Below are 24,940 nucleotides of genomic sequence, written 5' to 3' on the forward strand. Positions count from 1 at the left end.
TAAATGGCCGGAGCTAGCCACTTACGCCTTGGAGATCTTGTCATGCCCCGCAGCCAGCGTTCTGTCTGAACGTGTGTTCAGCGCTGCTGGTGGTGTGCTGACAGATAAGCGCACGCGGCTCTCCACTGATAATGTAGACAGACTCACGTTCATAAAGATGAACAAATCATGGATCCGAAACGACTTTTCTACCCCTGTGTCATCCTGGGAAGAGTAAAAGCTTGATGATTGGTTAAAATCACCTCACCAACCGTTTTAAGCTTTCAAATTACTAATCATGTTTATTTGTATCTTGGCTGGAAAATAATTTGGGCTTTGTAGCAGTGTGCAGCACTGATTCTATTAGGCCATCTATAATAAGCTCCACCAGATTTAAAATTACTAATCATGTTTATCTGTATCTTGGCTGGAAAATAATTTGGGCTTTGTAGCAGTGTGCAGTACTGATTCTATTAGGCCATCTATACTAAGCTCCACCAGATTTAAAATTACTAATCATGTTTATCTGTACCTTGGCTGGAAAATAATTTGGGCTTTGTAGCAGTGTGCAGCACTGTTTCTATTAGGCCATCTATACTAAGCTCCACCAGATTTAAAATTACTAATCATGTTTATCTGTATCTTGGCTGGAAAATAATTTGGGCTTTGTAGCAGTGTGCAGCACTGATTCTATTAGGCCATCTATAATAAGCTCCACCAGATTTAAAATTACTAATCATGTTTATCTGTATCTTGGCTGGAAAATAATTTGGGCTTTGTAGCAGTGTGCAGTACTGGTTCTATTAGGCCATCTTTACTAAGCTCCACCAGATTTAAAATTACTAATCATGTTTATCTGTACCTTGGCTGGAAAATAATTTGGGCTTTGTAGCAGTGTGCAGCACTGATTCTATTAGGCCATCTATACTAAGCTCCACCAGATTTAAAATTAATAATAGTTTTTAGCTGCATCTAGCCTGGAAAATAATTTTGGGGCTCCGAGATGCGCAAGACACATAAGTGCCTTCTTGCTGCACTACCTGCAACATGACCCTCATATTGTCAGAATTCGAAGTAATCCTGACTACTGGGTTGCCACACTCTTAGATCCCCCAAACTTTTCGATCAACCTTTTCATTTTAATAAAGACCAAAAAAATGGACATTTTTGAAATTATAAGCATTAGCAGGTTATTAGAAACTGAAATCAAACAGTTTTCAACTCAAAACTTTATTCTAGGTGATGTTACATTTTCACATAGGACCCCTTGTTCGAAAGGAGCTTCTGAACTCTCTCGTCCATTGAATTTGTCAGGTTTTGGATGGTTTCTGCTTCAATTGTTTTGCATGAGGACAGAATACCCTCCCAGAGCTGTTGCTTAGATGTGAACTGCCTCCCGCCATCATAGACACTCCTTTTGATGATGCTCCAGAGGTTCTGAATGGGGTAGAGGTCAGGGGAGCATGGGGGTCACACCATAAGTTTGTCCCCTTCTATGCCCATATCAGCCAGAGATGCAGATGTTTTATGTGCAGCATGAGATGGTGCATTATCATGCATAAAAATGATCTTGCTGTGGAATACACGGTTCTTCTTCTTGAACCATGGCAGGAAGTGCTGTTTGAGAAACTCCACATACATTATGGAGTTCATCTTTACCCCTTCAGGGATCCTAAAGGGGCCGACAATCTCTCTCCCCATGATTCCAGCCCAAAACATTACTCCACCTCCTCCTTGTTGGCGCTGTAGCCGTGTTTGCGTGGGGTGTCCATCAACCAGCCATCCTCCACTCCATCCATCTGGACCATCGAGCGTTGCACGGCACTCATCCATGAACAAAACAGTTTTGAAATCAGTCTTCATGTAATGTTTGGCCCACTGGAGCCGTTTCTGCTTGTGTGAAGTGGATAGAGGAGGTCGACAGGATGGCTTATGCACAGCTGCAAACCTCTGAAGGACCCTGCATCTTGTTGTTCGGGGGACGTTGGAGGCACCAGCAGCTTCAAAAACTTGTCTGCTGCTATGACAAGACTTTTTTGCCGCTGCTCTTTTAACCTGACGTAATTGCCTGTAGGAAAGAGTCCTCAATTTGCCCTTATCAGCACGCACACGTGTGTACTGTGAATCAGCTACATACTTCTTGATTGCCAAGACACTTCATCCTGATCATCGCACAATGTTGATTGTAGTCATGCCTTGACCTAAACACTCCACAATTTGTTGCTTCTCAGCAGCCGACACATCCTTTTTCTTTCCCATTTTGGCAGAAAATGTAGGCTGCTTAATAATGTGGGACAGCCTTCTTAAGTAGTCTTGCCTTTCATTGGACACACCTGCCAAACTAATTAGCACAGGTGTCTGCAATTGCTTACAGTGATATAAAGAGCCCTGACACACATCACCATCAATGAGTTTAACTGACAAACAAACAAATTCTTCCCTTATCACTCCTAAACACTTTTTGCATAATAATTTGGAACACAGTGTACATGTGCTTTTCCACAAAACACCAGTGGTTCACGTAGTGAATCTTACAGTTCTAACTTGCCAACCGTGGTCTGTATGGAGTTGTTCAATAAAGGGCCCAAAATTAAGATAACATAGATGGGAGAGGTCTCTATGAATAGGAATTCCTAAGTATTTGATACCCTGTGAGGGCCAGGCAAAGGGAAAGTTGGACTGGATGGAATCCTGTATGGATTTGGGGAGGGAGACATCGAGGGCCTCAGACTTCGCTGCATTGATTTTAAAATTTGACCATGTAACAAAGTGATCTATTTCAGCCATAACAGCATGGATGGATATATGTGATTGAGTGATATATACTAGGACATCATCAGCAAATAGAGAGCACTTGTACTCGGTGCCTCCCACCTCAATCCACCTAATATTGGGGTTATGGCGAATTGATGAGAGCAGGTGCTCCGTCACTAGGATGTATAAGAGAGGGGACAGAGGACATCCCTGCCTTGTCCCATTGGTGATTGTGAAAGGTGATGAAAATGTTCTGATGCACCCCCTGGGCCTTGGGACACCCGGAGCCGGACCCTTTTTGGTGGATGCTGGTGGTTGTAGTCTCCGTGGCGGCAACCCGGTTCCGTGGCTCAGGGCGGTCAAACCAGTGGCGGAACTATTTATGTGGTTTTGATGTTTAAATGTCCGACTACGCCACACGTGGATTGCGGTCAGAGTGAACCGCCGCTGCAGGGCAGACCGCTGAGGCTGGTGTTGTGGGTGCAGCAGAGCGTAGCATAACTCCCCACGGGAGGAGTATAGCCTCAGGGCAGTGTATGCGGAGGATGGGGGTGATGGTGCAGGGCAGCAGCAGTAATGACACGGAGTCAGTGATGCAGTCCAGGGCCTTTACTCACAGTTCTTATTATCCAGACCACGTCTGCAGGTAACGGCTGCCCACGTCGTACTGTGCTCACCAGGTGAGGGGCTCAGACAACTCCCAGATAACTTTGGAGTGCTTCACAGGACCCCCTTTGTGTGTCCTTTGTCTGTCCTTTCTTACCAACCCTTCTGTCCGGCTGCCTCGGGCCTCCTCTTGGTAAACTTGGCGCCAGTTTCCCTGACCCTATGTGGTGCCTTCCTAGCAGGTGTAGCGAGGGGCTGCGCCACATAAAGTGTCACAGCCTCCGGTTTCTAGCTGAGGGTCGTTTCCTGCCTCTATTAGTTTCGGGGACCGGTCTCCCCCTTTGGCCTGACCCCTCCACGCAGGTGGATTCGGGCGTGCGGTGGCGACTCGCCCGTCCGCACCCCTGGGATCCCTTCGTTCCTCGTTCCTGGAGCCTTCTCCGCTCCTCTTCCTTCCTTCTCCCTCTGGGCCTCTGTTACTAGGCCCGCCTCCGGAGCAGAGCTCATGCAGAGCCCCTGCTCCCTGTCACTTCTGCTCAGACTTCTCTGCGCTGAACTAAGATGGTGCCCACCTTTTATACTCCCTTCTCAATGCACCCAGGAACTGCTTCCTCCCTGCTCCTGCACTACAGGGTTCCCCTTCCTCAGTGTTCCCTCCCCCCACTCCAGCCAGGGACAGGGACTGTCGTGCCCATCTCAGGGGCATATTGGTCTCCCTGCCCCACGGCAATGTGGTGTAATGCATGCAGGTGTCGGGTCCTGATCCACACTCCACCCTTACCTGAGAGTGAGATATCACACCTCTGGGTGAGGTGCAATACCTCTGTAGCAACCGAGCCCTCAGGGTGCTACAGTTCCATTTATCTTCAGCCTAGGTGACGTATTGCGATACAGGGCCGTGATTTTGGCTATAAAAGGGTCCCCTAGACCCCTACCCCAAGCTTTTTAAGAGAATCATATATGGCGTGCCAGGAGACTCTATGGAATGCTTTCTCAGCATCCAACGAGAGTATCTAATTACAAATTTTTAACTGCATCTAGCCCAGGAAATACTTTGTGCCTAGTAGCAGTGTCTGCTAGTCAGCGGATTATCCCGGCTGTTAAGCAAGCTACACCACCTGTAGTTTGGACACTTAATTTTTTTGAAAGGAAATGCTTCGGGACCACGGGATACTCAATGAAGAGCTTCAGGAGGCACCCCAAGGCATAGGGGCTGGGACTGGCAGTAGGATGCCTTGCGGTGGACAGCCGAGCTCGATGCTTATAAAAGCTTTTTAACTGCAGCAGCTTTAGTGGACGCTACTGGAGCTGGAATTACGCGGCTGCTGGCATGAGACTTGCCCTCCAATAGATCCTTGTAAATGGATTTAAAGTGTATTCATTCAAATTAGAGAGACAATTTAAATTAAAAAGCTTAGAGCTGCCTCCACCACAGGGGGGCTCGCTCGACCCACCAGCGGACAGGCACCAGTATTGGGAGAGGGGGGCTGGCCATCAGGGTTCACCGCGGCTCTGGCACAAACCCGGCGACACGGAGGTGTCACGGGCAGGAGCGGACTGGCCGTGTCGGCTTCTCACTTTTTGGATTTTAGAAGGGCATGACATGCCTATATCTGTGTCTCCCCCTCCTTTTACTCCTCCACCTCTTTTCTTTTCGCATGACTATATGTACTTGTCACTTTTCCATGTGTTAGTTGTGTCTTCTGAGCAGTTTGTCAGCTTTTGGACACCTTTGAAGGTGTTTTCTATATGTTTCTATGTGTTTTTGTTTGCCTGCCATTGGTTTTAACGGTGTTCGAAGGTGTTCGACGAACAGTTCGGCGAACACACGGGTGTTCGACGAACCGAACCGAACTCGAACACTACGGGGGTGGCTCAACACTAGTTACCAATAAGTAACTGCTTAGTAAATGATGTAGCAGGGCTGGGTTAGTGCAAAAGGCTAAATGTCACAATAACTCACAAGATCTGGCGTTTTCACAGTGAGCTGAGTTATGGAGGGCTGTGGGATCCTGCTCTGAATGCCAGGATTCCACAACCCAGAAGTTCAGATTAGACTTTTTCTATTAAATTAGGTCCTGTAGTCCGGCATTAAGGGAACTCTTCTGGAGATTTTTGTTAAAGGGCATCTGTCAGTAGGATCAACGTTTCTAAGCCATCTAAATGGACATGTAGGTCATAGGAAGATTAATAAAATGACACCTTGATATCTGTGATCTGATGTCTTATTCCAGAGAAATCCATGTTTTTCTTATATGTAAATGAGCTGCTCAGGACTATGGGCCGGACACTGATCTGCATGAGAATCTGTCTCCAGAGATTATTATAAATGAAAGGAGGCATTACCAGTGTGAGACATGTAATAGATACCAGTTTAATATGTAATGGTACCAGTGTGATGTGTAATGGCCGCTCTCTGCTCTCCTGATCTCACTGCAGAGCTGTGTGTGATTATACCTGACACATCTGCAGGTTCCTCTCAGCTTCAGCTTCCATCTCACAGGTAAACAGGGTTACAATATTGTTGTAATTTAGCAGAGCTCTGAGAGCTGCAGCAAATGTGCCAAAAGACAAAGTTCAGTTCTACAGTTCTGTGTTAGTTACATGTCTCACACTGGTAATGCCCCTTTTATTTATAATAATCTCTGGAGGCAGATTCTCATGCAGATCATCAGTTTCAATTGTCCTGAACAGCTCATTTACATATAACTAAAACATGGATTTCTCTGGAATAAGACATCGAATTGCAGATATCAAGGTATCATTTTATTGAACTTTCTATAACGTACATGTCCATATACAGGTGCTTCTCACAAAATTAGAATATCATCAAAAAGTTAATTTATTTCAGTTCTTCAATACAAAAAGTGAAGCTCATATATTATATAGAGTCATTACAAACAGAGTGATCTATTTCAAGTGTTTATTTCTGTTAATGTTGATGATTATGGCTTACAGCCAATGAAAACATAAAAAATCATTATCTCAGTAAATTAGAATACTTTATAAAAACAGCTTGAAAAATGTTTTTAAAATCTGGAATGTTGGCCTACTGAAATGTATGTTCAGTAAATGCACTCAATACTTGGTCGGGGCTCCTTTTGCATCAATTACTGCATCAATGCGGCGTGGCATGGAGGCGATCAGCCTGTGGCACTGCTGAAGTGTTATGGAAGCCCAGGTTGCTTTGCTAGCAGCTTTCAGCTCATCTGCATTGTTGGGTCTGGTGTCTCTTATCTTCCTCTTCATAATACCCTATGGGGTTAAGGTCAGGCGAGTTTCCTTACTATGATGAGCGAGTATGTTCTGTTAACCCTTTCGCCGAGTATGCTCGGGCAAGCACGGAGTAGTTACAGCTGCTCGGTGTTATGTTTGAATCACTCCCGTGTGCATGATTTGCGACTGTTTGACAGCTTTAATACATGTGAGGAATGATTGTTTCTTTTGCATTCCTCACATGTAATAAAGCTGTCAAACAGTCGCAAATCATGCACACGGGAGTGATTTAAACATAACACCGAGCAGCTGTAACTACTCGGTGCTTGCCTGAGCATACTCGGCGAAAGGGTTAACAGAACATACTCGCTCATCACTATTCCTTACCAATCAAGCACAGTGATACTGTTTGTAAACCAGGTATTGGTACTTTTGGCAGTGTGGACAGGTGAAAAGTACTGCTGGAGAATGAAATTTCCATCTCCTAAAAGATTGTCGGCAGAGGGAAGCATGAAGTGCTCTAACATTTCCTGGTAGACGGCTGTGCTGACTTTGGTCTTGATAAAACACAGTGGACCTACACCAGCAGATGACATGGCTCCCCAAACCATCACTGATTGTGGAAACTTCACACTAGACCTCAAGCCGCTTGGATTGTGGCCTCTCCACTCTTCCTCCAGACTCTGGGACCTTGATTTCCAAATTAAATGCAAAATTTACTTTCATCTGAAAACAACACCTTGGACCACTGAGCAACAGTCCAGGTCTTTTTCTCCTTGGCCCAGGTAAAACGCTTCTGGCATTGTCTATTGGTCATGAGTGGCTTAAGACAAGGAATGCGACACTTGCGACACTTGTAGCCCATGTCCTGAATACGTCTGTGTGTGGTAGCTCTTGAAACAATGACTCCAGGAGCAGTCCACTCCTTGTGAGTCTCCCCAAAATTTTTGAATGGCCTTTTCTTAACAATCCTTTCAAGGCTGCGGTTATCCCGATTGCTTTTGCACCTTTTTCTACCACACTTTTTCCTTTCACTCAGCTTTCCATTAATATGCTTGGATACAGCACTCTGTGAACAGCCAGCTTATTTAGCAATGACCTTTTGCAACTTATCCTCCTTGTGGAGTGTGTCAATGACTGCCTTCTGGACATCTGTCAAGTCACCAGTCTTCCCCATGATTGTGGAGCCTACTGAAACAGACTAAGGGACCCTTTTTAAACGCATTGGAAGCCTTTGCAGGTGTTTTTTGTTAATTATTCTAATTTACTGAGATAATGACTTTTGTGTTTTCATTGGCTGTAAACGCAATTGAATAGCTATGATCTGCTTAACATACGGCAGACAATTTTCCTCAGTATTAACAACATATAACAGCCACGACGTATCTCTTAAAATATAACCTTTAATAAATCTCTAAAAAGAGAGTATATAATAAATACCTCCAAAACCTGATACCAGTCCTTAATTACATCTTATATCCAAATTGACAAGTATTACCTCTCAAAATATACCAAACAAGAGGCAAATGATGCCAAAAAACAACCAAAATTATTCTAAAACATATAATCTAAACAGCCCTATTTGAATGCAAACATGTGACCTCCAAAAGGCCAATAATTTCCAACCACTCTTGGTCAGTAAATGAAAAAATACCGTGTTATCAAATATTAGTGACATGTGTGGATCTGACCCATTTTTTGCAAGTGGGCATCGTTCGGGTTTCCTCATCCCCTTCAATCCATTGGTTCCTCCGAAGAAAATCTACCCTGTCGTGCCCCTGGTGTTAGCTCCCGCCCTAACAAGGGATCTTTTTGTGGGTGACATTGTTAGGACATATTTGGGTACTGCCCTTGTTAGGACGGGAGCTAACACCAGGGGCACGACAGAGAACATTTAATTACTGGGGTGAGCGATATACTCCAAGAACAGAGGTCACGAAGCAGTAGTATTCTACATGTGGTCAATGAGGAGATAAGTTCTCAGCCTGTGGCATGCATACCTATGATTAGGGAACTTGGATTAAAAACATTGCTTACTTTGTACAGAAAGGTGAAAACATGGGTTCAGTGCATCTACAGTCTACTGAAAAATATTTGTGGCTACATTCAAGACTTAAGGCCCCCATAAACATTAGATTAATGTCATCCGAACCTGACAATATTTATGTCTAATGTGTATGGAGGCACTGAGTGATGGTCAGGAGAGATGTCGATCATGCATGTCTGATTTCAGACTGCCGATCGCCTTGTTCTCTTGCAGATAAGCCGCCAACTGACGTGTTTGCTGCCATCTTTCTTATAGAGAACACAGGGGTTCACGGCCGAACGAGCGCTGCTGTGTATGGGAGAGTTGGCTGAGATGGCTGTCGGACAAACAATTGGCTGAAGCATCGTTCGGCCGACTGCCAACTAATGTGCATGGCCGGCGTAAAGCTCTGGCAGTGAGTGTCTCACTTCCAATCAGTGTTGTCATTGCAAAAACTATTGTAGCAGTAGTAAATAATAATGTAAGAAAATGGCTTACTACCGGTACTATCTTTTCTGTATGCAACTGACAGAAAACATTGGCTAGCAGTAATGCTTTCCATCAATAGTTTTGGATCCAACCAAGGCAATATCTGCATAGTTTGCACTTTTTATCTCTGTTGGTATGTTGTTTTCATCAGAGACTGGTTTCTTCCTCATTTCCAAAATGTACTGTAGCACCCTGAGGATTCGGCTGCTACAGGGGTATTGCACCTCAACCCAGAGGTGTGATATTCCACTCCCGGGTAAGGATGGAGTGTGGAACTGAGCTCAGTAGGCTGCATGCACTACACACATCCCATTTCCGAGGAACAGACCGATGGTACTCCCACTAGAGAAATGTGCAGGTACGACAGTGTCTGTTCCTGGCTGGAGTGGGAGGGGGGTGGAACATCCCAGTAGTGTAGGGGCAGATAGGGGGAGCAGCCTGGGTAAAGTTAGGAGCTCATTGGGTGCTGGTCACCTGAGCTCACACATAGAGGGAGTATATAAGGTGGGCACCATCTTAGATCAGGGTCAGTCTGTCAGTCTTTGTAGAGGAAGAGAGCAGAGGAAAAGAGCATGTCCAAGGCCACGAGAGAGAGAGAGGAGAAGGAAAGACCCAGAGGGGGAGAAAGAAGGAACTCCAAGAGCCCAAATTAGACCAGAGGGTGAAGAGTTGGCAACAGGGTACCGGATCCCAAGCTGGCAGAGGCTACAGCACACCTTAGCCAGGAACCGGAGGTCGTGGGCAGGATCGATCTGCCACGATCACCCACTAAATCCACCCAGAAGGCAGACCAGGAATAGGGTCAGGGAACCCAGAGACAAGGGTTTACCACCAAGAGGCCCGAGGGAGCCGGACATAGGTGGATCCCTGGTGGGGAAGGCCAGAGAAGAGGACAAGACAGAAAGGGAGCTCAGGACCACGCTCCAGAATCACCTGGGGGTTGGCCGAGTCCAGGACCTGGTGGACGCAGCACGGCTCGGGTGGTCACTTAAGGCCGGAGTGACCAGAACAACTGCAGTAAGTAAACAAACCCTGAACTGCACAGCCCGACTCTGAGTCTCATTTCCATCCCCGCTGCACCACCACAACCCCCATCCTCTGCAACTGACCCCCTGAGGCTATACCCCTCCCATTGGGGGTTATACTACCTGAGCTGCACATACATCACCAGCCTCAGCGGACCCTGCTGCAGCGGCGGCCGTATTGACCGCAAATCAACGGGTGGCGTAGTCGACACAAAAGAACATCTAGTAACATCATAAGGACTGCCACACACTGAGCTTGACACCCTGGGCACGGACCGGGTCACAGCCACTCGGAGACTACAACCCCCATCTGATCCGGCTCCGGGTATCCCCAACAACACTGGCCCAGGGGGCGCGTCAACTTTGGCGTAGTCGGCAGGATCTCGTGCCCGCAACAACCGGGTACTGCGTGCCTGAAGAGAAGTACACCGTTACCTTAAAAAGAAGTCTCCTGCCGGTTCCGGAGGGTCCCCGCCATCGGGCCCCATCACAGGTCGTTTCCCGCCGGTTGTCCGCCATTTGCAGCTTTTTCCCGCCATCCATGGAGTTTCCCGCCACTGGGAGACGATTCCCGCCATTTCCAAAGATTTCCCGCCTTGGAAGAGCGGACGCCATTATGGGCGTGCCAGAGGGTGGCAAGAGGCCACCTCCCATCGTGGGCCAGGTCGAAGAATGGCGCCAAAAGCGGAAACCGCGCCCACCAACAGAGACTGTGATGCTGGAAGTGTCCATCAGCGTAAGAGAACTGCCCCTGGAACTGACAATCACTAAGTTGCCCCGGGACCACCCTCGATGTGGGCGGAGACAGAAGAAGAGAACAAAGATGGGTGTCGCCTGGAGCAGTCTGGAGAGAGCGCACCCGGAGACAAGACGTCTGGAGGAGAGTCCAGAGAGAGCCTACCCGGAGATGGAGGGAGAGTCAGGCAGCACCGACCCAGTGGTCAGGAGCCTGTTGCAGGTCGCCACTCCAGAAGGCCTGCTGGAGATCCTAGCACAGCTCCCCCGAGACCGGGAGTGTGCACAGACCGCGCTGGAGGGCCTCGCACGGAGGATGGCCCGGGTGCAGCGGGAGACGTTGGCGGAGTGGAGCCGAGAGATGGCCCAGCAGACCGAAACCCGACAGCGGAGCACGCCACCTGAGACGAGGAGACAGACCGCCTCTGAGGATGGCGCAGGAGGAATGAAGGCAGGAGACGGCGCCGAGAAGGGAGCTGAACGGACGGAGGCAGGTAAAGGGGACGTCTCTACCCCGAGCCGGGAAACCGCGTGCCTGCCCCAGCTCCCCGTCGCAGAGCCCGAAATTCCCCCTGCCGTGCCCGTCGCTGCATCGTCACCGCCGCAGACTAGGCCTCAACCGGAAGCCGCGGCCGCGACCCCTGTGACGTCACACGCCTCGACCTCGAGAGTGGCCAAGCAGGAAATACCATCGGCCTGGTCGCAAGGCCTAGTACCCCCGGGCGCCGCTATTCCAACAGCGCCCCCTACCTCCGCGGAGCCACCGGCCTGGTCGCTGGGCCGAATAACCCAGGGCGCCGCCGTTCTTACGGTGCCCTTTGCCTTTAAGGTGCCCCAGGCCTGGTCGCAAGGCCTGGTCAACCCGGGCGCCGCTACCATCAACGCGCCCTCAACATCTAGAGTGCCGCACCTGGGTGAAGATCTATTCGCCCAGCATACGTGCCCGGATGGGCAGCCCTTCATATGGCCCCAGGAGTACATTCAGCTGGAACTCCAGAGAGCAAGGCCCATGTGCGAGCCCCTGATTCCGGCTCCGAAGCCCGTAAAGAGGACCTCGCCCCCGCTGGAGGAGGCACAGTTCGAGTGGGACCCCACCGGAGAAGACCTCATGGGGTTCACTCAGGAGACTCGGGCGGCCGCAGCAGAGCGTGCAGAGTGCTGCCGCCAGCAGCTCGAGGTCTTCGAGAGGGAGCGGAGAGAGAGGCGGGTCCGGGAACAGCAAGCGCAGATAAGGAGCGCGGAGCAGAAGAGCCGGACCAGGAGGAATCCCCGTGCAGCTCATGGTCCCCCTTCCACCGGGACTGTGATAAAATTCAACATGCAGCACGGATGGGGCTTTATTAGAGACCATCAGACCCCCGGCGACGTCTTTGTAACCCGCAGAGACGTAGAAAGCCATCTGCCGGAGGGACACAGAGGTCGTGACCTGTATGTAGGGGACGAGGTCACCTTCACCCGGCACAAGTGTGCCAAAGGACCCTACGCCCTCCATGTGCATCGCCTGACGGAGGAGGAGCTGCGGTGTGAGGAGGAGCAAGAGGACCCGGACGGGTCTGAAGAATCTAAAGAAGGAGCAGGAGGACGCCGTCGCTGAAGTACGGTAGAGAGAGACTGTATAAAGTTACCCGTCAGGGTATAAGAACTGTTCTAGTTAAAATATAGTCCCCGTTGGGACCAGCCAAGAGTGAACTGTTAACCCCGTGTGTCCCTAGTTCCTAATACCTGGCCGAGGACTGAGAGCGGCCATATCCCCTTGTATATAGTTGCGCTTCCTAAGGCGCCCCCTACCGGTTTTATAGGGAACTGTTTTATTCCAAGAGAGACTGTCGCACTTTACCCGGTCACAAGTTGCACCGTGACCGGAGGAACCAGAAACAAGAATGTTTAGTATGAAAAGTTTTATATGAAAAGTTTTATGATATATATAGTGTTTTATATGTTTATGTTTTATGAAAAAAAAATGTATGTTTGTGGATGTTTATATCTTACAGCCCGATGACGTGCTGTGATTTACCAGGGGGGAATGTAGCACCCTGAGGATTCGGCTGCTACAGGGGTATTGCACCTCAACCCAGAGGTGTGATATTCCACTCCCGGGTAAGGATGGAGTGTGGAACTGAGCTCAGTAGGCTGCATGCACTACACACATCCCATTTCCGAGGAACAGACCGATGGTACTCCCACTAGAGAAATGTGCAGGTACGACAGTGTCTGTTCCTGGCTGGAGTGGGAGGGGGGTGGAACATCCCAGTAGTGTAGGGGCAGATAGGGGGAGCAGCCTGGGTAAAGTTAGGAGCTCATTGGGTGCTGGTCACCTGAGCTCACACATAGAGGGAGTATATAAGGTGGGCACCATCTTAGATCAGGGTCAGTCTGTCAGTCTTTGTAGAGGAAGAGAGCAGAGGAAAAGAGCAGCTCCAAGGCCACGAGAGAGAGAGAGGAGAAGGAAAGACCCAGAGGGGGAGAAAGAAGGAACTCCAAGAGCCCAAATTAGACCAGAGGGTGAAGAGTTGGCAACAGGGTACCGGATCCCAAGCTGGCAGAGGCTACAGCACACCTTAGCCAGGAACCGGAGGTCGTGGGCAGGATCGATCTGCCACGATCACCCACTAAATCCACCCAGAAGGCAGACCAGGAATAGGGTCAGGGAACCCAGAGACAAGGGTTTACCACCAAGAGGCCCGAGGGAGCCGGACATAGGTGGATCCCTGGTGGGGAAGGCCAGAGAAGAGGACAAGACAGAAAGGGAGCTCAGGACCACGCTCCAGAATCACCTGGGGGTTGGCCGAGTCCAGGACCTGGTGGACGCAGCACGGCTCGGGTGGTCACTTAAGGCCGGAGTGACCAGAACAACTGCAGTAAGTAAACAAACCCTGAACTGCACAGCCCGACTCTGAGTCTCATTTCCATCCCCGCTGCACCACCACAACCCCCATCCTCTGCAACTGACCCCCTGAGGCTATACCCCTCCCGTTGGGGGTTATACTACCTGAGCTGCACATACATCACCAGCCTCAGCGGACCCTGCTGCAGCGGCGGCCGTATTGACCGCAAATCAACGGGTGGCGTAGTCGACACAAAAGAACATCTAGTAACATCATAAGGACTGCCACACACTGAGCTTGACACCCTGGGCACGGACGGGGTCACAGCCACTCGGAGACTACAACCCCCATCTGATACGGCTCCGGGTATCCCCAACAACACTGGCCCAGGGGGCGCGTCAGTACACGTCCATGGAAAATTGCCCTAGTATATAGTATGTATATACGTGACAATAGACCGGAAGCTCCTGCAGTCAGAGATGGATTTAAGTAAATTAATTTTCCGAAATCCAATGTGAAATATTGTTGATCCTCTATAAAATGATAAAAATATATATTTTTATTAATATTATACTTTTAGTGATCCGCATCCCCCACCTCCGCCTCTCCATATCAAGGACTCGGGACAGGTACCCGAAGACAACATGGAACAATCAATACCTTCTGTGGAAATGTCACTCTGTGGGGGTCTCACCAACACATGGAACATCCCTGAAGGTATAAATATTACAAATTTCTATCTTAGATAACATCACGTTACCATGCATAGAGCTATACACCAGGATTCCAGCAATCCAACTGTTCTCTCCATATTTAGACAGGTTCCTTAAGTACAGGATCTCATTCTCAGATTTCATCCAAAACCCTTCACTCATAGAAAATCCAGGACTGGTGTTGAGAATACACAACAAGTAGGACCATTTTTGATATGTTGTCGCTGGACTTTTTTTTGTTCTATTCCTCTACATATTGTCTCTTGTGTTTCTGGTTTCTGTGCAGGTTCTATAACTGGGCAACTGCTGCCCCAATTCTTCTCTGCATGCAAGTGTACAACAAGATGCTGCCACAGGTAGTATTCCTGTTATCTACACTTCTCATTCATTGTTTACTCCTCTAATTAGTCCTTTTCTGTGTACTCTTGAAGGGGGTGATTGATCAAATTTCTCAGCAGAAGATGCCACCTCGAAGTCGAGGATGGTGGTTTTCTTGGCGAAGAAGGAGCTTGCCTAGCCAACTGGTGAGAAGCCTAAGATTTGTAGTAGGACATATGTCTTCTATTCAATACATGGACCACCTCTAGATTTTCTACTATTCAACTTATTCTCCCAGTTCTGACACACAGTACTGTGGATGTGTGGATCTCTGTCCTCTATTGACCTGTCTCTTCAATACTCTTTTCTTACATTTTTCACTCTATTTTCTTCGCTAGCTTATCCATACCAATCATATCCTTCAAGCCGCCACACAAATTGAACCTGACCGAGCTGAGTACACCTGTGTATGAAGGAGTCAGTAAAGATGGCGGCTGGCCGAACCATCAGCAGCTATTTATTGTGTATGGAGGACCTTTAGCCCCTCACCCCTTAAAAGGATGTCAAGTTTATAAATGAATAATATTGCAAAGTACTTGTAAAAAGAAGCAATTTACCCCTTATAAAATTCCTCTCCATTCTTAAGAACAGAGTGATTTTTAATTTTAGAGTGTACTGCTCTTTGCCTAGATTGGTTGGTTACCTTGTCAAGGAGTGCTTTACAGCCTGCATGCTTCGCTCTGAAGCTGGCCGAAACACTAAATACAGCCAGCTTCACCCCCTGCACTTCTCTCAAGCTGCAAAGCCAAAGCTGTCTCTGTTAGCAGAATGGGAGAGCATCAGTCTTCAGGAGAGCCCCGCTCCCGGCAAAGTGGGGAGCCGGAAGCGGTGCACTCGAGAGAATACAACCTAAGAAAACCCCTTTGATCTATCTTTCCATTCTCACTGAGACTCTTAACACTTTCACCTCCTCACTCTTACAATCATCTTCTTAGTTTTCCAATATTTTCCTTCCTATAAACTGCCCCTCAATTTCTCCATCTTACTATTACCACGCACTTTCTCCATCACTCCCAAACAGCCAGTAGCAAATCCTAAGGAAAATGTGAGGCAGAATGAAGATTCCAACTCTGAACGGTGAGTGTGTCTTTTATTGAAGTTACTTCCACTATGTCACTTTACATATCAGTTTTCCTTTTTTTCATTTCTGCTTTCTCTCTTGCTGTGTTCATCTTTTGGATCCTGTTTTTTTGTTTTTTCTATTTAGGTTGAATAAGAACATAGAAGATAACAGGAAACTTTCATTAGTTTCCATACAAGCTAGGCCATATCGGAAATCCTTACGCTTGACGTCTGAGCAAATAGTAAGAGAGACCATCATCTCCCCATACATCAGCACTGTCTTGAGTTTTTTGTACCGACCTGCCTGTCCAGTGACTCCTTACTGGTGAATCATGGCGGGTTTACAAGCTGTTTCCATGTTGCCATAAGTGTTAATGATCTGTTTTCTCGTCATGAATTTGAGCCATGTTTCTGCCACACCCTGTGTAAAAGAATTTTGTTAAATGAATTACAGAAACGTGGGTTTAAAATCAGTGAGACAACAAATCCATATTGCTGTCCTGAATATACAATATAAGCTGGTCAGTGATAGTTCACCGCAATGCACACAGATGTGTTCAACCATATTGTTCCCTGGTTCATTAATAGCTTCTGTAAAGCCGATTAACATTGTTCGGCATAGATGTCGACTTGGTTAGATTTAATTCCAACTTTCAGACGACGCCAGCCTATGAAACACAGTAAACTATATAATGCGTGGCTAAGGACCTGGGCGTCTTAGTTAATAGCAAATTAAATTGGAGTGCCCAGTGTCAGGCAGCAGCTGCGAAGGCAAATAGAGTCATGGCATGCATCAGAAGAGGAATAGGGGCATATGATGAGAACATTGTTCTTCCTCTGTATAAAGCGCTGGTAAGGCCGCACTTAGAATATTGTGCACAGTTCTGGGCTCCGGTGCTCAGGAAAGACATATTGGAGCTAGAGAGGGTACAACGGAGGGCGACTAAGGTAATAAAGGGAATGGAGGGACTAGAATACCCAGAGAGGTTGTCAAAATTAGGCCTATTTACGTTGGAAAAGAGAAGGCTTAGGGGAGACCTCATAAACATGTATAAATACATCAGGGGGCAGTACAGAGATCTCTCCCATGACCTGTTTATACCAAGGATGGTGACAAAGACGAGGGGGCACACTATGCGTCTGGAGGAAAGGAGGTTCCTGCACCAGCATAGAAGGGGATTCTTTACGGTCAGAGCCGTGAGACTCTGGAACTCTCTGGGAGAGGAAGTGGTGATGTCCAACTCACTTAAAGAGTTCAAGAGAGGCCTGGATGCCTTTCTTGAGAACAATAAAATTACATCTTATGCTTAGTTAATTAATCCAGGGATTTAATCTGACTGCCAGATTGGTGTCAGGAAGTGAATTTTTCCTCAATGATGTAAATTGGCCTATACCGCATGGTTTTTTTTGCCTTCCCCTGGATCAACGCTGCGGAATAGCTGCAGTGCACAAGAAATAGGCTGACCTGGATGGACGCTTGTCTTTTTTCGGCCTTATAAACTATGTAACTATCTATGTAAATTTCAGTTAAATGCCACCAGAGATGTCTGATGGTCAGTCATCTAGTAATTCCTAATACAATATAATCAACATGACTTACCAGGTACTAGGTATGCCCTGTTATGCACTACAAGTGACACATAGAAGAGATATAAAATATATATTTTATTGATCAAATATTAAAAAGATATAAAACAGGAAAAAGGTGCTAGAAAAGAGAACACTGGAGCTCAAGATGAGTATATTAAGTGTAATAAATAGCAAATCACATATAATTCATAATTAGCCTTATAAGGATTTTGATTTTCATAGTAAATGTCATAGATGAGAGATTAGTCAAATTGCTTCTGATTTCATATACACAATAAGACCAAATGGCTAGCAACAGTCAAAAAACTCCTTTGGTAAGAAGTGAACTTGCTAAGGATAATAGCTATATGCAAAGTGCTTTAGTGCAATAAGGATATATACCAAACTGTTTCTGGTGGGATGATAATATAACATAATTATCTAATAATGCCAAATAAGTAGCCAAAATTCCATAAAAGGTATAATAGTATTAGTCTCTAAAGTGCTAACATGCAGTAAGGATTTTGGACTAAGATAGAATTTTATATACCAAAGTTTTATCCAATAATGCAAGATTACTAGCAAAAGTACCATTCCAATGGGACATTGAGTGGGGCAGCACGGTGGCTCAGTGGTTAGCACTGCAGCCTTGCAGCGCTGGGGTCCTGGGTTCAAATCCCCCCAAGGACAACATCTGCAAGGAGTCTCTCTTCCCTGTATTTACGTGGGTTTCCTCTGGGTTCTCCGGTTTCCTCCCACATTCCAAAGACATACTGATAAGGAAATTAGATTGTGAGCCCCAATGAGGACAGTGCCCATAATGTCTGTAAAGTGCTGTGGAATTAATGACTCTATATAAGTGATTAAAATAAATAAATAAAGGAGTTCAAATGTGATCAAGATATGGGTCACACTGATACTCTATAGAGATATTATGCTACAGAGGGCATCTTTTATTCCTATTAGCACTGGTTATTCTATGACTGAATATGCTATTCTAGGGGCCCCGAAGAAGCTCGGCGAAACGTGCCCGTCGGGGCAGCACAGTGGAACCACTTCACCTTTCTTATAGCGTTTCTCCTCAAGGTAAATAGCAAATGGATTATTTCCAGTATTTCTGTCAAACCTTGTTAATCACATGAAATGTTGTTTATCGATCTATAGCAATTGCAACCAATAAGGACTGAACCTCTGTCTAATGATGTTCTATACAATTAGCATGTGTTTGCTTCATACACTTCACACACAGCAACAGTAAGATCAGCTGATTTCAGTTCTTAAAGGAACAGCATGCTAGAATAGCATATTCAGTCATAGAATAAGCAGTGCTAATAGGAATAAAAGCTACCCTCTGTATAATTTCTATATAGAGTATCAGTGTGACCCATATCTTGATCACATTTGAACTCCTTTAGAAATTTATACCATCCTATGTCCCATTGGAATGGTACTTTTGCTAGTAATCTTGCATTATTGGATAAAACTTGGGTATATAAAATATCTAGCTTGGTCCAAAATCCTTATTGCACGTTAGCACTTTAGAGACTAATACTATTATACCTTTTATAGAATTTTGGCTACTTATTTGGCATTATTAGATAATTCTGTTATATGATCATCCCACCAGAAACAGTTTGGTATATATCCTTATTGCACTAAAGCACTTTGCATATAGCTATTATCCTGTCTTCACAAGAACTTTGCAAGTTCACTTCTTACCAAAGTTTTTTTGACTGTTGCTACATTTGGTCTTATTGTGTATATGAAATCAGAGGCAATTTGACTTATCTCTCGTCTATGATATTTACTATAAAAATTAGTGATGAGTGAGCATGCTCATTACTCAAGATTTATGAGCATGCTCAGGTGTTTTCCGAGTATCTTCAGCGTGCTCGGGTACTCCGTGCTCATGATTTGCGACTGTTCGACAGCTTTATACATGTGAGGAATGTATGTTTCTTAGGCATTCCTCACATGTATTAAAGCTGTCAAACAGTCACAAATCATGAGCACGGAATGACTAAGACATAACACCCAAGCACGCTGAAGATACTTAGCGAGCACCCGAGCATGCTCGCCGAAAGGGTTAACAGAACATACTCGCTCATCAGTAATAAAAATCAAAATCCTTATAAGGCTAATTATGAATTATATGTGATTTTCTATTTATTACACTTAATATACTCATCTTGAGCTTCAGTGTTCTCTTTTTTTAGCACCCTTTTCCTGTTTTATATGTTTTTAATATTTGATCAATAAAATAAATATTTTATGTCTCATCTATGTGTCACTTCTAGTGCTTAACAGGGCATACCTAGTATCTGGTAAGTCATGTTGATTATATATATCCAATATGAAGTGCTAAACGTTCTTGTAATATAGAACGTATTTTGATATAGATTTACTAATTCCTAATACAAGTAGAATGGAGTTCTGGCCATAGGCGAGATTTATTAGTAAAAGCTGCACTTTTTCTGCCACATATTAAAGGGCTTATCCGGGCTATAAAAATTGATAGTCAGATCCCTAATAATCTCAAAGATAAGCTATCAGCATCCTCTCTGATAAGCTTCTTGAAGAGGGTCTTCAGTACTTACAGTGGCTGCTGACTGGATTGTAGTAGCCTGTCCTGTATTTGTTTGATATTTAATATTCTTGACATTGCTATGTAAAGTGAATGGAAAAACTCTATAATATCGCAGTCTCCAAAAAGCTAATCAGAGCGGGTGCCAATAGGGAGACTCCCACCGTCTAATATTGATGGATTATCCTTATTATAAGCTATCAATTTTTAAAGTCTGGATAGCCCCTTAAGTTTTAAGCTTGTTTGAGACTTAGAAACTTTATAAACCTATATCTTGAAGCTGGGAGTGTCTGGAAAGCACTAGAGAGAATTGGTAGGTGGACACATTTGTCATCTCTATAGTTAGACCTTGTGTACAGGGTCTTAAATATAGTAGGTACATGTGTTGCAGGTGCACCCAAGCCCTGGAGCTTAGGGAGGCCCATCTATCTGGTCCATTTGAGAAGACTATTACTATTATAGACCTGTGATAGTTGAAGCCTTGTTGGCAATTTTGCATTGGGGCCAACGAACTTCAAATTGCGCAACTGTTTTGATATTGTAACATATGTGCCTTGTTCAGTGGTGGTCGAGTCTCAGCCTCCTTACCTCGGCCATGTCTCTGAGCACTGAACGCCTTGTACGTCTGGGCACTCCAGGGAGGTTGCAGTTCTTGAATATGACATCACTGGAGGATAATGGCTTCCTGGTCATTTCACATTTGATTCTTCTCAAATCTTTGGTAGTTAATGTGCATCTTTTTTTTGTCAACACAGTTTTTGAAATCCTTTTGACTATTTGCAACAAAACTTTTGATGGTTTTCTGATCTCGCTCCAATGTCTTAGCAGTTTTCAAGAGTGCTGCATCCCTCTGTAAGACTTGTAACAATTTTTGACTTTTCAGAGTCAGTTTAGTCTCTTTTTTGGCCATTTTGCCTGAGGAAAACAAGCTGTCTAATAATTTTGCACACTTTAATAAAGGGTGTTGATATCCTTTGGCCTCCCCCTCCCTCTTTACACAAATACACATCACCTGATATCTTCACACTAATAAGCATTCAAGATTATACTGCTTGAAGTTGGAAATTGTACATAAAAATGATGATGATATGGTCAAAGTACTCATTTGCCTAATAATTCTGCACACAATGCATATCATATATAAAGCATCATGTCCTCTTGTATTGGGCAGCATTGCTTTCCTTTAGTTTCTGCAATCCATCGGGTTCTCTCTTAACAGAAAAGCTTAAACTTAAACAGTGGAGTAAATGAAGTTGTGTTCAGCATCTGTACGAAGTTTCAAGGCACATGTCGCACCCGAGCACAGATTTACCTTTGGGAGAGCACAGACCACATCATTGTGAGCGACATCGATGGAACAGTGACCAGGTCAGTGCGAAGACCACCTTGTTTATTTCCAATACTGAAAAATATTCTTCTTTGTAAATCTCATAAATATATAATTTAACTACTAGCAGGAAGCTTGTCATTCCATACTTTCTTGCCATACCTCTTCTGGGGAATTCTCAACCTCAAGAAAACATCCAAATATAATAACCTTGTTCCATTGTGCAGTATATAATTAGCAATTTAATTCATTTTCTGTTTGCTGATTTTATTTTCTTAACTACTACCCTTCTCAGGTCTGATGCCCTTGGCCACATCTTGCCACAGCTCGGAAAAGACTGGACACAGCCTGGGATAGTGCAGCTCTACAATTCCATCTACATGTCAGTGTCATGAGCAATGCATTACAGGCGTTAGCCACAAATTGGCCTTTTCTGCTGTCATTTTGTCACACTTTGCATCAATGCTTTTATTTCTATTCTAGTTGTGCCTCATTTGTTGCAAAAATACTAAATCTTCCCTTGTGTGCGCAGGAATGACTATAAATTTGTGTACTGCTCTGCACGCTCTGTGGGACTAGCTGAGATTACGAAGACCTTCCTACAAGGTGTTAGTGAAGGCGGCTTTACTCTTCCACCAGGGCCTCTCCTTCTCTCTCCAAGCAGTCTGTTTGCAGCACTTCATAGGTATATTTAACAAGATCAGCCACATATTTTTGCCCATTTTTAATGTCTCCGAACTCTTACTATTATAACTATTGAATGCATGTAGTAGGTAAGCAAGAACATTTGATAATATAATAGGTCTGTTTAGGAGTTGTGGACACTAAACAATAGTATTTCAATTAAAACAGCCCATACAGTATTAAATAGACCTCTTAGAACTGTTGGGGCTGGTGTTCTTATTTTGAAAATCCATAGCTGTTTAATGCTTTTTGAAAGAACCTCCGCCCACCTTGTCCGATTGACCTCTCCTAAGTATCCCTCCTAATTCCTCTCTGCTGAGATCTTACACTGCTCAGTACAAGCTGCAGATGTCAGTCTGGCTGGGTGAGCAGATACTGAATAAACTTGGACTCATTATGAGCGCTCTCATTCTTTAGCTGGATTTCCAATATAAGTACACGAGTTTCATCAGGTTTAGGAGGCCCATTTTATAATATAACATATATTCAGATTTAGTTGTGCAATCTGGTGACTGATCCAATTTAAAACTGTTAGTAAAGTAGATTCTTTTTTAAGATTAAATGCTTTAAATATGGTTGCAAAGGTGGACCTTCCCTTTAAAAAGTACCTGCTGGGTTCCAGCTCTCCACATATGTTTTTATCTTTTGCAGGGAGGTTATAGAGAAGGCCCCAGAACGCTTTAAGATTGCTTGCCTTTCTGACATTCGGCAACTTTTCACAGACTTTTATCCTTTCTATGCTGCCTTTGGCAACCGACCAAATGTAAGTAAAAAGAATTTTTTGAAACGTGGAGTAAATTGTTGATTGAGTACAAATATGTACAAACTTTCTAATATTGGTAACCTGTAACTCAATATGACTTACTATTACGCTATAACTAACATAATAGTGTGTTATAGTGATTGTGGAGGATTTGGAGCTGTGCCCAATAGGTTACTGTCCAGGGTTGCCAACTTGACTTTTTATTTGTTTTGGACAGCTTATCAAAAAATCACGGACAGACAATAGCTTAACCATAATAAATCTATAATTGTAAGTGATACATGTCTATAGCCTTATAATGATAAGTAGACATTAGCTGCCTTCACTGTAAACTGTAAAATTATGATAATTACAGTCAAAATAACCTGTATGTTTTTTTTCACCTTAAAAAAAAATTCACAGATGACCTCAAATTTTTTGTTACGGACAGGGCAAAAAACCTGGTATCAAAGATATCTGCATTTACCTTAGATGCCGCAGTCAAGGCTGACAGAGGCATGTAAGTGGCTGACAGATGGAGGGAGCTCCCTCCGTCATCCTATCCTCCTCCCCTGTTCCCATGAGGCGATCAGAGGGATTGAAAATTACAACTCTTCCCGGAAAGAAACAACCCTCATACAGCTATATTGCTGAAAATAAAATGTTATGGCTTTCAAAGTGCAATGATGAAGATGCGATGTTCTCTGAAGGCCAAAATCAGCTGCATCCTTAAGAGGTTTAAAAAGGTTAACTGTTTTAGAAGAATAGGTTGTCTGGTTTAGAGGGGGTGCGCCCATTTGCAGCTGATCTTCTAGAGTTATGGAAAACGGCTACAAACAGCTGCTCATTCATCCATGCACTTTACAGGTAACCAGATGAATTCAGTGGACACTATACAATGCTATATTTTACCTGTGGTAGAGCTGCATGGAACTGAAAACTTTGCTGTTTACTGCGAGTCCAAGAAGTCATCAGTTTATCGTCCAAGGACCTTTATAACGTTAAGGATTGTTTAAAGGACATGATCAAATTGGCTTCTAATGTTGACATTTTAAAGGAATTTTCTGATTTGGGCAATCTCTTGACATGGTCCTTGACAATAAACAGATCACAAATGGGTTTAATGGATACGGTGTAATGCAGAACAGGACAGGTCCTCCAGAACAAGAGACGCTCTCTATTACCACTCTGGAATTCTGGCTTATAGATGAGGGTCCCGAACATGGCACCTTCTTCAATTAACATAGCATTGCCTAACGATGCTTTGCACTATAATAACGAAGGATGTCAAGTATGAAACATATACAAGTGGTATATAACATATCCAAACCAAAATGTACCTTTCTACGTGGAGCAATGTTTTAGCTATACATAAATAGTCTATAGAGTTAATAGTTTTCTGTATTAAGCGTGACGCTATGGCTATATGTGCATATAATGTAGCAATAGTGAAAGACAAACAGAACAGAATCATTAACTTTAGGCTGGAAATCCGGGCCTCAATTAGTGCGGGGGATGCTGAAACTCTATATGATGAGAGAGGAGGTATGTGGATTGTATGTAAATGTATGTGTGAGAATATTGCAGAAAAACAAGTAACGCTCTCTTCTCCTGTTTCCCTTCTCTCCATTTCCTTGTTTGTCTCCAATTACCCCCACCCTTCATCCCGCTCTTCTGTACTTGTGCCAATCACCCACTCATCGCAGGATGTCCGAGCCTACAGGGAAGTGGGGGTTCCAGAATCACGGATCTTTACTGTGAATCCAAGGGGAGAGTTGACTCAGGAGCTGAACTCAAGCTTTAAATCCTCGTGAGTCTATAGGATATTAGCATGGAGTGGGTTGTGTTATACATTGAGATTATGCTGATTCTTATCTGTAATCTTTCACTATTTTTATAATGTTTAGTTATTTTTCATAGTTAATCTGAATACATTTAGAAAGGACTTAAAATTCATCAGTCATTTGAATCAACCCTCCAAAGCTGTATATATAGGCATGTAGGTTGTAGAAAGTTGAATAAAAGGATACCTTATTCCGAAAAAATCCACATGTTTCTCAGTGAGTAAATGAGCTATTAACATCTATGGGCCGGACATAAATCTCCCTTAGAATCTGTCTCTAGAGCTTATTTTAAATTAAACGAAGAGTTACCAGTGTGAAACATGTAGTTCAAGAGAACAGACTGTCAGTCACTACATGTCTCACACTGGTAATGCGTCCTTTC

General features: G+C 44.7%; 1 protein-coding gene across 3 annotated transcripts in view; it reads left to right on the plus strand.

The window, feature by feature from the left end:
• LOC141272772 (phosphatidate phosphatase LPIN3-like) overlaps window positions 1–24,940 on the plus strand; it is a 215,757-nt gene that overhangs the window by 184,686 nt on the left and 6,131 nt on the right. For all 3 annotated transcript variants that reach the window (XM_073683836.1, XM_073683838.1, XM_073683837.1), the window contains 11 exons: window positions 14,236–14,372; window positions 14,473–14,566; window positions 14,655–14,724; window positions 14,800–14,892; window positions 15,768–15,823; window positions 15,954–16,050; window positions 21,181–21,329; window positions 21,584–21,670; window positions 21,821–21,973; window positions 22,624–22,735; window positions 24,421–24,524. In XM_073683836.1, the coding sequence (XP_073539937.1) occupies window positions 14,236–14,372; window positions 14,473–14,566; window positions 14,655–14,724; window positions 14,800–14,892; window positions 15,768–15,823; window positions 15,954–16,050; window positions 21,181–21,329; window positions 21,584–21,670; window positions 21,821–21,973; window positions 22,624–22,735; window positions 24,421–24,524 (1,152 nt within the window). The remainder of the gene's footprint in view (window positions 1–14,235; window positions 14,373–14,472; window positions 14,567–14,654; window positions 14,725–14,799; window positions 14,893–15,767; window positions 15,824–15,953; window positions 16,051–21,180; window positions 21,330–21,583; window positions 21,671–21,820; window positions 21,974–22,623; window positions 22,736–24,420; window positions 24,525–24,940) is intronic.

This window comes from Phyllobates terribilis, unplaced genomic scaffold (assembly GCF_046119375.1).
Source record: "Phyllobates terribilis strain yellow unplaced genomic scaffold, ASM4611937v1 Scaffold_5__5_contigs__length_657084704, whole genome shotgun sequence".
In the NCBI taxonomy this organism is placed as follows: domain Eukaryota; kingdom Metazoa; phylum Chordata; class Amphibia; order Anura; family Dendrobatidae; genus Phyllobates; species Phyllobates terribilis.